At 40.6% G+C, this 14,842-nt stretch overlaps 1 protein-coding gene across 1 annotated transcript in view; it reads right to left on the bottom strand.

The window, feature by feature from the left end:
• Positions 1-14,842, bottom strand: part of LOC308412061 (E3 ubiquitin-protein ligase rnf213-alpha-like) — a 32,994-nt gene that overhangs the window by 12,550 nt on the left and 5,602 nt on the right. Inside the window, exons 5-28 of the mRNA XM_080906143.1 lie at positions 14,617-14,783; positions 14,358-14,525; positions 12,891-13,090; positions 12,477-12,766; positions 12,125-12,381; positions 11,784-11,996; positions 11,478-11,670; positions 11,253-11,308; positions 10,781-10,955; positions 10,536-10,697; positions 10,332-10,430; positions 10,124-10,246; positions 9,745-9,928; positions 9,317-9,490; positions 9,043-9,195; positions 8,349-8,965; positions 7,943-8,102; positions 7,104-7,321; positions 6,803-6,940; positions 6,527-6,691; positions 4,243-5,515; positions 3,973-4,154; positions 3,712-3,867; positions 8-3,616 (exon numbers count right to left, since the gene is read on the bottom strand). Of these exons, the coding sequence (XP_080762269.1) occupies positions 8-3,616; positions 3,712-3,867; positions 3,973-4,154; positions 4,243-5,515; positions 6,527-6,691; positions 6,803-6,940; positions 7,104-7,321; positions 7,943-8,102; positions 8,349-8,965; positions 9,043-9,195; positions 9,317-9,490; positions 9,745-9,928; positions 10,124-10,246; positions 10,332-10,430; positions 10,536-10,697; positions 10,781-10,955; positions 11,253-11,308; positions 11,478-11,670; positions 11,784-11,996; positions 12,125-12,381; positions 12,477-12,766; positions 12,891-13,090; positions 14,358-14,525; positions 14,617-14,783 (9,132 nt within the window). The remainder of the gene's footprint in view (positions 1-7; positions 3,617-3,711; positions 3,868-3,972; positions 4,155-4,242; positions 5,516-6,526; positions 6,692-6,802; positions 6,941-7,103; positions 7,322-7,942; positions 8,103-8,348; positions 8,966-9,042; positions 9,196-9,316; positions 9,491-9,744; positions 9,929-10,123; positions 10,247-10,331; positions 10,431-10,535; positions 10,698-10,780; positions 10,956-11,252; positions 11,309-11,477; positions 11,671-11,783; positions 11,997-12,124; positions 12,382-12,476; positions 12,767-12,890; positions 13,091-14,357; positions 14,526-14,616; positions 14,784-14,842) is intronic.

Here is a 14,842-nt window from a genome sequence, read left to right as displayed (position 1 = left end):
TAGTTACCTCTGTGAAGAAGGAGCAAGAATGGGCCTCCTGTCTTATGTGAGCAAGTATGTAGTCAGCCAAACAGCTGTTACTCTGCTCTTCAAAGTACATCCTGGCCAGATATTCACTTTCCACTTTTGGAAGGGCTGTACTGTCCAACCTTACCACAGAGTCTGGTGTAGCACATTTCAGCAGTATGAGTTTAGCCTCGTCGAGCATTCTCCTCTCAGAATCTGAGATTTCTAAACTGTCCTTCTGGTTCTCTATTACTTGGAGAACTACAGAAGCACATGTGTCTGAGTGGTACCCAATGAATACGTCTGGGGGTTTATATTTGTATGTCTGAGCTGCCGCTGCATGTTGGCTGCTGAGAGTTACAAAAAGCTGGACCCACTTCTCCAGTTCCTCCACCATCCTCTTCTGCTCGGTTTTCAGAACAGTCTGGATGTCCAGGTAGTGCTTCTCCAGCCTGTTAATGAGAGGTATTGGGAACTGTTTGTAGACCACTTCTCTTTCCTCAATGACGATTAGCCGGAAGTCTTTGTGAACCCTGCATTTTACACGATGGGTTCCCAGTCCAAGGTCCACATATTTCTGCCCTCCCAAGCAAACATAGTATTGGTTGAGGGCATCGTAGAGACTTTCATAGAGGTTCTGCAAGTTTAAGAGCACAACCGTTTGTCCTGTTTCCATGCATATCTTTACTCTGTTGATGTTGCGACAGATCTGGGTATACTCTTGGTCTTTTGGAAAGCTGGAACCAAAGATAATTTCTGGTTGACCACTTTCTGAAAAGAAGGACTGCTGCAGGATCTGCAGGGCTGCATAGTTTTTAGTTAGCACCAGGAGGTATCGACATTCTTCTTCCTGTCCAACTGCTTCAATGTTTTCTCTCACAAACTCAATGGTACTGATGTTCTCTAGGTTTGGTGCAATCCCCAGTCTCATAGTGAAGACAGTAACTGGATCTACATTATCCTTGCCACTGAAATTTCTCAGCACTGCTTTGACGGTTTCCTCTGGTGTGGGCTTTTGCTTAGAAGCCTTGGCGACCGCAAAGATCATCTTTATCAAGCTGTAGTAGTCACGTAAGCCAAAAAATCCTTTGCCTTGTTTGCGGCAGATGTTCAAGTAGGCTCTTGCAAAAGGTTGGAAGAAATCCCTGACCTTCTCCAGAACCACTACATCAGAGGAGCAGATTCCTTTAGCACTTTCAATAAGTTCCCTCTCGTCAGGGTCCCCACGGGATACAAAAATGCCTCGGTTCATCTTTGCAGGGTCCAGCGCCCAGTTGGAGATTCCAATAAATCCAACCTTTTTGTGTGGTAGTGGCTCATCATCAATGCATCCCTCCTCCAGCAATGGATGAAGAGTTTTCAGCGGCATCTTTGGAGAGTCCTCTGCAAGCCCGATCTCATCGAGAACCACAACTGAGATATACTCATCCAGGTTTTTACCTTCCTGAAAACGTCCACATTGCTTAAATGTATTAATGATGCCTTCTGGTGTTGAGTGAGGGCTACACTGGAAGGACACCAAGTGGATCTGTTTGAGCTTTTTGTACAGGTCAGAATGAGCAGCTTGACCCTGCATTGCATCTGCCACCAAAGTTTTAGACAGAGATTTTGAACTTCCAGGTTTGCCCACGAGGAAGAGAGGGATTCTCAGTTCAATGCAGAGAACCATCATGAAGACGTTCTCTTTCAGGGCACTATTTCTTGCAATTGTATCCCCCATTGGCACACCACTCAAAAGTAAATCCTGCATGAGTGAGATTTCCTGCATCACCTTTGATGGACTGTATAATGCTGGAAGACTTTTGCTGATTTTCTGCCTGTATTTATCCTTATTTTCTAAACAGGCATGGTAACACACTCCAATGGCCATGACTAGAGACCAGAGAACAGGGTCTCGGCTCTCGGGCCATTTTGGACGCATTTCATCCTTCTCAACATTTCTATCATTCTCAAACTTTTTAAGTTCCGCAAAAAACATTTCATGGTTGTCATAGAACCAAACAAAAGCTTGCATGCAACGTTCAACATCTCTCAGGCTGACGAAGCTGCATTCATCATTTCTCGCACGCATGTACTTCTGTGAAGATGAAAGTACATCAGTGATCCACTTGATATGACATTCATCAATGGCTTTTTTTTCAGCAACTCTTTGTACAATCTGCTGGATGTATATTTTCTCTGTGTGATCATTTAACTGCCCGAAGTCCCATACCAGGGGAATCATGCTTGGTGGCAGTGCTTGAACTCTATACACCAACTGGCGGAGAGGAATAGATCCAAGTTTTTCGTCCGTCTCTTCTGCTCGAACTCGGTACCCAAGGCCTGCAGATTCCAACCTTTGAATCATCTCATCTGTGTGTTTTCGGTAAGGATTGCATGCAGCAATAATCTGTAACCCAGTGTTGGCTGTCAAACTTTCCCCCTTTACAGTCTTATCACAGAGGACCTCCTTAATACTGCTGATGGCCTCTGTAGTGTTGGCCTCATCAAAAAACAGAACGGAGTCGAACCCATAGTCGAGTTTGTTGATCGAAGCAATGTCTTCTGCTTCTCTCACTTTGGTGTAGATCATCTCTGAAGTTGTCCCTCCATGCACCTTGACAAGTTTCATGTTCTCAGTGGCCACTCCACTCCTCCGGAGTTCACAAAGGAATTTGATGAGCCTTGTTTTACCACACCCTGTTTCTCCCATGATAATGACAGGGATGCCGCATCTGAACCGCATGTGGATTGCGAGCATCTTCAATATGTTGTCAGTTGTAAGCTCATAAGTTTCATCTGGATCAAGAGGCCACTGGATACCAAGAACACTACAGATTCGCTCTATTTTCTCTGCTCTTGGAAGGCGATCAAAGTCAATGTTGAAGGGGACTCTTTGCAGCTTTAGACCTTCATACAATGCCCTTGTCATGACATTTCTTTTAATCACCCTGTTAGAGGTTGGGTCAATGGCATCAACAAAGTTCTGCTCATTGAGCTGAAGATGGAAACCAATAAAGGTCATGGACACATGGTCATCATTAAAGAATATGTATGGATGTGGTTCTGTTTCCCATCTTTTCCTGATAAGAAAAGGAGCCAGGTCTTCATCTCTGACACTACCCAGATCGATTTCCAGCCTGCCAGGACTCTGGTCAGAAATGCTGAGTGATGGAGAGGCAAAATCCTTTGCCATCAGAATCATGAAATCTACCACAAAGGTTTTGAATCCAGTTAGTGTGTCCCCAGTGAAAGTGACATCACAAAAAACAGACGTCTCACAGTCTTTCAGCTGAAGGTTGAGAAACCATGCAAAATTTCTTAGTTCAGCCCAGGATGGATCCATTATGCCGCAAAACATGAGAAGCATCTGAAGACATTCAACATGTGTCCCCTCAACACCGTTATAAGCGAATACATCTAGATTAATGTGGTTATGAAACCGTGTGAGATACTGGTATGGTCTCTGACAAGCCTCGCTCCTGAATTCTTCATCATCCATCAGTGGGTCATCATTGCTCACAATGGTGGGATCTTCTTGCTTCCTCATCTCTAGCATTAGTACCTCTTTGGGTGGCCGGCAGAAAATATTTGGGAACATATCAATGAATGAGCTTTTGATTTTTTGAGTCTATACGAGAAGAAAAGAAAAACACAACTCAAGGTAAAGAACAGTTCTAAATCAGATAACAAATCATGAATGTTTGTGTTCATAAAAACTCTAACCTGAAGTGAAACATTTCTGCCCGACTTCACAGTGGACTCCAAAATCTCTACAAGATACAGTTGCTTGTTATTGCACTTCCACATCTTTCCCTCTGAGTCCAGCAAGTATCGCAAAATCAACAGTTTGAAGAGGAACTCATGCAGGCCTTTCTGGACCTTTTCCAAAACAAACACAGTCATTTCACATTTTATGTAAGCTGCAAAGAGAAGTCATATTGGAAAGGTTACACTACGTTAAACAATCCAGTGATTGACGATTACCGATGATGTGACGTCAAAATGGAACACAGTGAGTTCTTTCCTTCTAGGGGCGTCCAACAGTGATTGAAGGATGACATTCTCATCAACATTTGGCTCAATCAGGCGAATGCATTTCATCACTGATGATTTTTTGGTTGATCTCTTCAGTTTTTCATACAGCCTTCTGATGTAAAGCGATTTTCCTGCAATTTCAAAAGATCATATGGCACGTTTGAATTTTCATAAACAACTTTTTAACCATTAGTAACAGTAAATAACACCTATACATACCAACACCAGCTCTTGTGGCTGAAATGACACCAACGCAGAGTCTGTCCTTAAACGCAGCTGCGGCGCTGCACTCATCTGCTGGGACGGCATAGTGTTTTTGCAGGTAACTCTGGATTCTTGCCAAAGGTTCCTGTGGAACCATGTGCAATCTGTACTGGCTGAAGGCTGATGGAAGGTAGGTATGTTCTCTTTCTGAGCTGCAAATGATAACAAGTCTATAATCCTTTCTACTCTGCATTTTCATTCGCTGAAAAAAGTTCTCAGCTTTAGAGCTCACATCATAAGGGAGGAGATCTCCATACAGTAAACAGTATATCTTCTGTCCTCTGTAGCCTGTGCTGAGACAGCGTCTGAGAAATAGCTCCACCTGTTCGTATGGTGTCGTGGAGTTGCATAAAAGGACTTCATCATACGTGGGAAGTGTCTCATTTTCACTGCTCATGTAAATGGAAATGCAAGATGACAACACCTCATCATGTGGGCAAACAATGAGGTTTGGGTTTCCAACAGCCAGACCTCTGGGAACATGTCTATTTATGAAATTCCCTGTGTCATCGTCAGAAATGTCTTCTTCGTGACTCTCGTTGTGTTTGTTGGCCAGGATATCCAAAAGTCTTCCAAGATTTTTTATATCAAGAATGTGGGGGAGAAAATTTCTCATGTCTTTCATATAAGTATTCCATATGTGATCAAATTTTGGTAAACCCTCTGCCTGTTCTATGAGACTTGCCAGAGGACCCATTTGGCTGGTGAAGTCTGGGTCTTCCCCCTCACTGCTTTGCACCACAACAAAGGTCTGAAACTCAATGTCCTCATTTTGCTCTTCTGGTTTTTTGAGGATTTCATACTGAAGTTCATGCCAAACTTCCCTCAAATCTGAGTATGTGCAGTTTGGCTTGATGAAAGAGAGCATCATGAGAACCTGATCTTCTACATTGGTAACATTTTGCAAAGTCAGCTTGTTGCATAGGTAGACAATCTGTTCAGCTGTGTAGTAGTTAAGATAGTAATACTGGGATCTCTGTTTGTCTACAAAATCCATCCAGAAGTCAAGACATTTCTCCATTTTCTTGCAAAGTTCAGGAAGCTTCTCTTCTATGCTGCCCTCCACAATGACACTGATAACACTGTCCAAGTTGAAATCCATCATAATGCTGGGTGCCTGACTTTTGGAACAACAGTTGATTTGCACTTCCCAGTGCCTAAACAGTGGATTCCCAGCAGTGTAAAGAGCAATGAATGCCTCAGTTAGTCTTTGAACGCTGGCAAAAACCTGAAAAACAGAAACAAGTCAGCTGTAAATAAATAAGTTCAAAAAGCATACAAAGTTACACCAATTTCATTGTGGAATCAGTTTCTCTGTCAAGCATGAGTCTATGATCATATAGCTGCACATTTATGTAGTAAATAGCTCTTCTCATTCTTTTTATAAATTTTGAATGCAATGCACTAAAGGTTTGAAATGGTAGTATATCCCAAAATTGACCTATACATCACCACATTTTTATCAAGTAAATCTGAAGAGAGTTATCTGGATTTTTTGGACATGTCTTCACATGTACTGTAAATTGTAGGACCTAATTTTAATAGGTCTAGATCATCTAGATATTAGCTTTTGACATTATGGATTATTGAGCATTATTGATTATATAGATAATTTTATCAATTTAAAATAATATTTACAAAATATATTATTTGAATTATCCGAGTTCTTGTGTTACATCCTGTGAGGCTGTGGGAGTGTGTGGGCGTGGTGTTGTCCTCTCCCTCTCCTCCTCCTTCTTTATTGCCCCTCCCCTGTTTTCTTTCTGCCCCTGCCTTCTCCTTTAGGACATGATTTCCGCTGTGCTGGTCAGTGTGTGAGTCTGGTCTAGGTGTGGAAAAGGCCTGCTGTGTGTGTGACCAGCCCCACCGTGCGTGGTTTTGCTTAAGTGACGGCGGCCTCCATTTCTTGGTTTGGCCTGCCTGGTTATTGCTAATAGCAGCATTGCTGTCTTTTTCTGTTGAGTCCTTGTTGTTATCTTAGTTTAAGTGACCACCATCTCTTTGCGTTGGCCTGTCTAAGTCATCATTAAAGCAGCGTTGCTGTCTCTTTCTGTTGTTACTGATTATTGGGTTAATTAATTATAATAAAGATTTATTTTGTGTTAAACCCCTATCCCTGGTGTCCTTTTCATTTCAACCCGGATCCAACTGTTACTGTCCCCCACCCTCTTCGCCTAGCTTTCATGTGGGTAACATCTTGGAACCTCAAGATACCAAAAAGGAAAATATTGCAACGTACCTCTGCAAAATAATCAACTTCACATTGCCCTTGATCCCCTTTCCCAGACATGAGCATGAGTTTATTCTGCAGCTCCCTCAAGTCCTCAAGGGAATAGCAGCGCATCTGCTGACCGTCATCATGCTCCTCTGGAATCTGCAGCTTCAGGGCAGTGTCAAGACTCAACTAGATCAGGGGGGAAAAAAGAAATTCTCATGCATATTTTTGGAGACTCTTTGTCTAACATGTGTGTTGTACTGATCTAGGGATGCAATCAACTTTCACTGCATTATTTACCTTTTTTACATTTTGTGCATTGATCAAGTAGATACCCTTGTTATTGATGGTTGATGCTAAAGAGAGGGATGACAGTTCCACTGATCCATGACTGTCCTTCACAGTCTTCAACCAGTCCAAATGACGTGCACTGTCCCGCTGTAAGAAAAGATACTCTTCATAATTGTGCTGTGTTTCAGTTTCCCTTTAATAAGGTTAGCCTTTACCTCAATAACCCTGCTGTAAGACACTAACATTCATATGAAAGCCTTCATGGCCATCCTGATCATATTTTTGCTTTAAGTGTTTGGAGGGATCTTACCAATTTTTTGGGTAGGTTGCTGTCATTCTCCAAAGCCCTCCAGAGCTTCTTGAGCACTTCTCTGAAGGCTTTAAAACCAGAGTCTGGTTTGAGCTCATAAAGCAATGAAGAGTAGCCAAGAACTGCATCATGGAAGCACGCAACACGATCCACGTCCATATCATTCTCTCCCGCAGAGATAGAAGCCAGGTCAACAAACACTTTTAACTCATTGATATCTGCAAAATACATTTAAATAAGCAGAAATAGGGTGGTGGTTAGTGGTTGGTGACATTGATTTATATCAGGACTGTTCTGAATTTGAAGCTGCTGGTAGGCTGGGGCCTTTCTATGTTGAGTTTGCATGTTCTCCCAGCGATTGTGTGAATATTCTCTGGGTCTTCCAGCCTCCTGCCACACGCCATGAACATGCATGGTAGGTTAACTGGTGATCTTAAACTGGTATGGATGTAAATGTGAGCATATAGGGTTGTCTAACCTGCATACCTGCTTCCTGCAACACAATCCTGGTAACCCTGGTGTTGTGCAGCCAATTTTTTCTTTGGTGACTTTAGAGAACCAGTCTAATTTCGAGAGGTTTCTAACTGTACGTAGCATTATACCATATTACAAAGTGTAAGATGGAGTCATTGCCATAAGAAAATGAAGCATATGTGCAGTCCATCAATTTATTTCTTGCAGTAGACACTCCCATAGTTGCTGATGTCAGTAGTTACAAAGGAAATTTTAAAAAAAATGTTCAGCACACTACTACAGCCATGCTGCAATATCCATTGGAGCATGGCTGTAGTAGTGTGCAATGGATAGACATTAACAAGAAAATGCATAACTACACTTACCTTCAAGGGCATCCTTCACCCATTTCACAAAGTGTCCCCTTAGTTCCAGTTCGTGCAGACACAGCCTGCGGGGCTCGGTTATGTCCACTAGAACAGTCTTTGCCTGCATCAACTCATTGTCAATCCGGCTGAGTGGCTCTTTCTGAAAGTCTATATTGTTCTGAGCGGTGGGGAGACAGGAAAACTAGAGTTACATTCTAACCATGGAAATATGATCAGAGACACTCTTCACAGGGAGCCTTAAATTAAAACGTGCTAAACTGTTTAAAATGAAGTAAAGCAAAGAACTGTGCTGTTATGTTCCATCTATTATGTATATCCATCATTAAATACAATAACTCAAAGCTTGCGTGGAGTGCAAAATAGCTTTTTAGATTGATAATTTTTTATACACAAAGCTACTTACAACTTCTGTGAGTGTCTCCAGAACTCTGAAGTCACCTTGAAGACCAAGTGTCTCTTTGACTTTCATGATTACTTGAGCTGAAGTCACAGCGAGATGAAGTTCGTGGTACTGCTCGATCTGTTGAACCCTGATGTTGATCCATTGTTTGTCCCTTGATTTATTCATTCTGCACATGATGTCTAAGTCTTTTGCAAGATCTTCATACTTGCCCTTGAAAGCTTTAAAAAACTGGTTAACCTCTTCAAGCCTTATAGTGCCATCCTTCAGGCGAGTGTAGATATCTTTATAATGGTTGTAGCAATCTATGTAAATGCCATCATGTATCATTTGTAGTGTTGCCCTAATGTCCGCTACCTGATGCTCATCAGGATTGTCTTCCATTTCTTCATTGGCCAGGAACTTGGCTTGTTTGTCCCAACACATTTTGAAGACAATACTGTCCCTGAATGTGTATAAATTTTTTGCCATGTTTCTGATTTCTTCGTCCAGATTGAAGATGGTGACAATGCCAGTTATTTCGGAGGGCATCTGGCCAAATTGATGAACCTCCATGAAATGGTCCAAAGGTGTGGTCATAATGTTGACTTGTTGGTTTCCTTCCAGTTCATCAACATCAACTATTATGGAAATTAATATGGATGTTAATAATTAAGACTGATAGTTAAGACTGATGGCACAAACTCAGTCAACATACCTGTCATGTGTTCCTCAAGTTGATGGCTCTTAGTTAAGAGAACATCTACAAGCTCCTTTTCATAATATACAGCTTTTACTTCATCTTCTCTGCACTTCAACAGCCTCTTCATTTTGTCATGATCCTTGTATTGCCCATTCTCAGCGAGGCAGTCTGTTAGTATCAAGTCAAAAACACAAACAACTCAATTTTATAATTACTATTAGGTCAGAGTACACTATTAAAATCTAAATACAAATCAAGACATCTTTGCTGAAAAATGTACAATTCTTACCGATCTTCAGCAGTTCTAAGAAGGCATCTCGCCTTTCCAAAATGATCTTCAGCAGGCTGATCTTAATGTTTCCCTCAACTAGTTGATTTTTCATGGCTGTAAATGAGGATATCCCTACTGCAATTCTGTCCTTTGCATCGTGAGAGAGCTCCTCAATCAGCTTTTCATCTGCTCCTGCAGTGACAAAACATTCACCTGATAATTCTATCTTAAACCACAGCAGCGATTTTAACTTTTGGCACCAACTCGTAAACAGATGCCTGGTTACCTACTGTGGGGTGCTTTCTGTTTTTTAATATCATTCTGATTATAATTATTATTATTATTATTATTATTATTATTATTATTATTATTACAAAAGTGGCATTTATCTGTTTCTGTTTGGTCTGTGCAATGTTTAACGCTTCAGTGTTATTCTTAGACAATACCGTGGAGCTGAAAAATGTCTTTGGCAGCAGTCCAGGAGAGTAGGTGCCGAAGGACAACTTCTTCATCTTGGTGGTATCTTCCTTGACTATCCCTTGGCCAGGATTTTTGGATAATGGCAGAGATGAGTTTCCCAAATTTTGAGTTGAACTTAAACCTCCCAAACAGTTTGCCCTCATTCTTGGTCTGCATATAACACAGAATCAAAAATTGAATTCTGTCTTGATTCAGATTTGAATCAATTTTTATTGTGACATAAAGAAATTGTGTTTTTTGTCATCTCATATTTAACTCATGGGATTGATATTGTGTTTAAATATAGTCAATAGTGAAAATCACCAATACATCTAAGTTTTAAAAGAATATTAGAAGACTTCATACCTGGCACAAATATGTAACAGCCTCAAGAGCACACCTTTCAATACTAGCTGCAACATGTGGATGGGAATCACTTAGGTTCTCTATGTTGATGCAGTAGTATTCAACTTGATCCAGGGCAGATTCCTAAAAGCACATTTTCACCTAAATCTGTTGAATCTTAAAGAAACAAATGCCTAACTGCCCAATCTCCAAAATGTATCTCACCTACCTGTTTATATTTGCCCTCAAAATCCATGGTGAGTGTTTGCCTCCACTCTTTTGTGCATTCTTCATCTTTGAAGTGGATGCAGATTACATTATTCCACATCTGTAAAACACAACCATATTTTATGCATTCTCTACAATGATGAGGTTAGAGTATGTTTCTTTATATTTTGGGGGTTCTTTTTAGACATTAAACGAAACTGCTCACTTCAATCTCCTCTGTTGCCTTAACTTGGCGTAAGTATAACACGCCCCTGGTGAGCAAAGCCTGTTTAAAGGACCGACTGATCCATCCTCTCATTATGGTCATCGCCTGTGTGGTTGCCATGCCTTTCACATACTGTTGCTTTTCATCTCCTTCTTGGGTCTCCTGAATGTGAATCATTAGATTATGAAGGTTTACTGTCTGCCAAACTAAAACCATGATTTATAAGATGTGTGCACGTTGAATACCTGTTGCTTGTTACATTGAACAAAGTTTGTCACTGACGCAACCAGATTCATGCATGCCACAGGAATATCAGGATAGTTCTGGGTAACTAAAGCTGGTTTGACTCCTCTGCAGATCTTCTCTAACAGTTTCACTGCTGTTGCCAGGCACTCTCTCCTGTAAGACTCTGTAAAGTAACTATGATAAACAAAAACACGAAGATCAGAACACCAGTACTTCCATAGATTTCCCTCTACATGGACACACTTAGTTACAGAACACACAACACCTGATATAAACAGCATTCAGAGGAACATTCACATTGTCAATGTCATAACTTCAAAACCAGACACCCCTCTTAAGCCTACACTAAATTACAAGCTTTTCAATACAGAAAAACATGTAAATTCATTTAAGATGCAGACATTTTTTACACTTCCAGCAAGTGTCTACAGACATCATGTCCATGCTTTTTAATTATAAACTGTAAATTACCTGTATTTTTCCTCAACGAGAAGCCCCAGGATATGTGAGATTGTGTCCGATACTCCCTAAAAACAGAAAACCATCCATGCTAATCATTTTATTAACCTGGGTGCTAAAAAATGCTCAATTGTCATGGACAGTTGTCACCTGGGCACATTCCACTGAAAGAAAAAGCTGTGAGGTCCAAAATCTACAGTGATTATCCTACATCCCTGTTTCTTTAACTCCACTTACCTGCATGGTGCTGAAGGTGATTTCCTGAGGAGCCTTATTGAAGAAGACATGAAGTACGTCCAGAAGCTCAGCCTTAAGTTCAGTACTACACTCTATCAGTTCATCAAGTGACATCAGGTACAAGCAGGATCGAATTAAGAGCGCGTCCACCTCCATTAAGTGGCTGTAATTTTTCATCAGTTTTACTAGCGCCCTGAAACATAAGCAAACAAAGATTACCCAGTAAGAGAACCATTAATTCCAGATAAATGTAAATCTTCTGGAAGATGTGCAACAGTATGTCGGCAAAGGAACAGGGAATCACACCTCTTTTCTTGACTGTTCATGTATGCTGAGGTGTTTAAATCAAGGCCTCCCAAACCTGCCCAAGCTGGGCCATACTTCAAGTTTCCAGATGTTGGTGCTTCAAAAGGCTTTGAAGTGCCTTTAAGGAGGTGGAGAAGTGGCAGTACCATAATCCATCGAGTCATCCCAAATTTTTTTATAGTGTTTATCAGAAGAACCAATGTTTCTGGCAAACTATGAGAAGATTATTTGAACACATGAACAGAAAATTAAAGTAAATGGGGGCAGTAAAGTTAATACTTTTAAATTAGCAGATTATGAAGGTATGATACCAAGATTATTAAAAAAGATTAGGTAAGTACCTGAGAATAGACACATCTTGAGAAAATTCTGCCCAGTACTGAAGGAAGTTATCCTTCTCTAGTTTGGGTAAACACAGTGCAGTACAAAGCTGATTGAGCTCAGAATTCTCGAGTCTGATTCGATACTGTCTCCATACATAAACCATGACCGCCGCAGCTCTTAAGGGATCCTGAATGTAACGGCTCTTACGATCTCCATCCTTCAGCAGTTGAGGAATTACATCTGCCAGCATAAATTCTTTAAGCAACCTCTTCACCTAAGAATGTATAACAGCCAAAAGAAGGGTAAGTTTCAGTGACCATACCATACATGTGTATTTTTAGACCTTGTACACAGAGATTTTGAACTTACATCATCTTCCCCATATTGTAGGGAGTACCACTTCTTTTCTTTTTCTTCATACACAAAAGGTTCCCCATAAACCTGCATGAACTGATTGAGCTGGATCATAAAACTTCGTAAATTGGTCTCAGTCCAGCTCCTCAGGAGGTCAAATATGGTTTCCAACATTATGTTTCCTGCAATTTCTCTGCCTTGAATCAGGTTCTTTCTTTGATCAGGCCATAATACTTCCTTAATACGTTTGAGCATGCTTTTCGAAGGCTCGGCGCAAATGATGTCATCATATTGATGCCAGTCCCCTTAAGAAAAAACAAAACAAAAAAAAGATAAAAACACACATTTAACTGTAAGGCAAATACAACAAAATACAGTGAAGCCATTAGCCAATAAAAACAAAGCTGGCTACATGAAAGTTATATTTACCATCATCATTGATAAGGTTGGGTTTCACAAACAAACATCTGTTGGTAGTGTGTGTAGAATCCATTTTGTATATGTATTCATACTCATATGTCTCTTTTTTATTCCTGTAGACAACATATTTGTATGGTATTGACGCAGACACAGCTTTTTTGCTAGCTGGCAGGCTGCCTTCGACCAGAAACCCATGCTCTCCAAGATCCCTACATGAAAAAGAAATGTGTGGTACATTTTGTCAAGTCAGTCATAAAGGATATAATAAGCGTTTAGGATAATAGATGCTTCACATTTAGAATTTCAAAATAAAATAAATGGTATAAATGGTAAATATACTCTTATGAGCCACAACAATAGAACCACTGATAGGTGACGTGAATATTATTTCTTCCCAAACATACATATTACTGGGTGACATGTATTAGACAGGAAGTCAACAATTCCTGAGGCTGATGTTTTGAAAACAGAGGAAAAAACAGACTAACAAGAAATGATTGGTTCACAGCAAAACATTCAGCGTAGAGTGCTGCTGGTATGCAGTGGCTACTGCCTAACAGAACGGCCAAGGAAATGAAAGTGGTGAACCAACAACAGGGTAATGAGTATCCAAGGCTCATTCTTGATATACATAGGCTGAAGCATGTGGTCCAGTTCCAGCAAAAAATTACTAGAAATAAAAATTGTTAAAAAAAAAACCTTCATGTTTGCTATGACAGCAAAGCATGAAAACATAGAGCATCATGGTTCACTGTGATTCACTAGGGCATTGTTTCTGAAGGTTCCTGGTACCTTTACATGTTTACAGAGTTTGTAAAACAATCTTTTAAGAACTAGTTATGTATGTTTTTATTGTTTTTTCTTAAGTGGACCAGTCACAGTCCATGATGCCCACCCTTGCTTTGGCAAAAGCACTTACAGTGGGCACTTGAACAAGAAAAATGGACACGGCAGTAACAGTAGTCCACTGAAATCTGATTAATCAGATTTTGTTTTGCATCACATGGTTGGCACAGTGTGTGTTTATAAATTATATGAGAAGGAGAGGAGGGCATGCTATGGGACAAGGACAGGGGTCTTCTGGGAATCCTTGGCTTCTGGTGACCATTACCTTGGCATCTAACTAAACTTTTTTTAGAAAATGTACACTCCCAGTTACAGTTCAATGCTTCCAGACAAACTACACACACTTTTCAGCAACGATCTGGGGAATAAACAGTTAAAGGCATAATTCTTCAGATCAAAATTTAATCAAGCATCTGTGGGAAAAACAAGTCAAATCTATAGACGTCTCACTTCTTAATACTGCTGAGGACTGATCTGTACAGACTATCTTCCAAGGTTGTGTGGAGTCTGTGCCTTACCAGTTGGTTTTAATGTTGTGGCTTACTACTTGCATAGGCACCAATTCAGAGATTACTGATGTCAAATAACCTATTCATACTACAGCCTAGTGTTTCCAGCTTGTTAAAGTACCTGGTCACAAACAGTTCAGCTGCATTGTCTTCCCATTTTCCAATGCATGACCCAGCCCTGATGAATATTCGATCTTCTCCAGGATCAAATTTGAAATCTTTCGAGAGAACAGCATGGAAGTAAATTGTGAGTCTGTCATGTGCTGCAATATTCGTGTTCCTTGTCAATCTGAAAAGCAAAAGTAAATTTGTTGGATAAAAAAAATTTGCAAAGATGAGTTAAAGGCAAAGTATACAGTTTACTGAGAGGATTTTATCACCTTTTGGGGGGCGGAGCTGTTTGAGCTTTTGAGCTTTTGCTGTTATCACCACCGTCTTTAGATCCTTTGTTATCATTTGAAGGCTGAGCTGGAGTCGAGTCCTGCCCGCTCCCTGACTGCTGAATCTCCATGTTCTCCACTGGGTCCACACTGGAGCCGCTGTCAGCCTGTAGCATTAAATATGTTGGATAAATACATCTCAAGGTTATGGGACTCAGGTCTCCCT

Source organism: Rhamphochromis sp. 'chilingali' (assembly GCF_963969265.1).
Source record: "Rhamphochromis sp. 'chilingali' genome assembly, chromosome: 15".
Lineage (NCBI taxonomy): Eukaryota > Metazoa > Chordata > Actinopteri > Cichliformes > Cichlidae > Rhamphochromis > Rhamphochromis sp. 'chilingali'.
The sequence above is the reverse complement of the archived record's forward strand: the minus strand, read 5'-3'. Positions and strand labels throughout refer to the sequence as shown.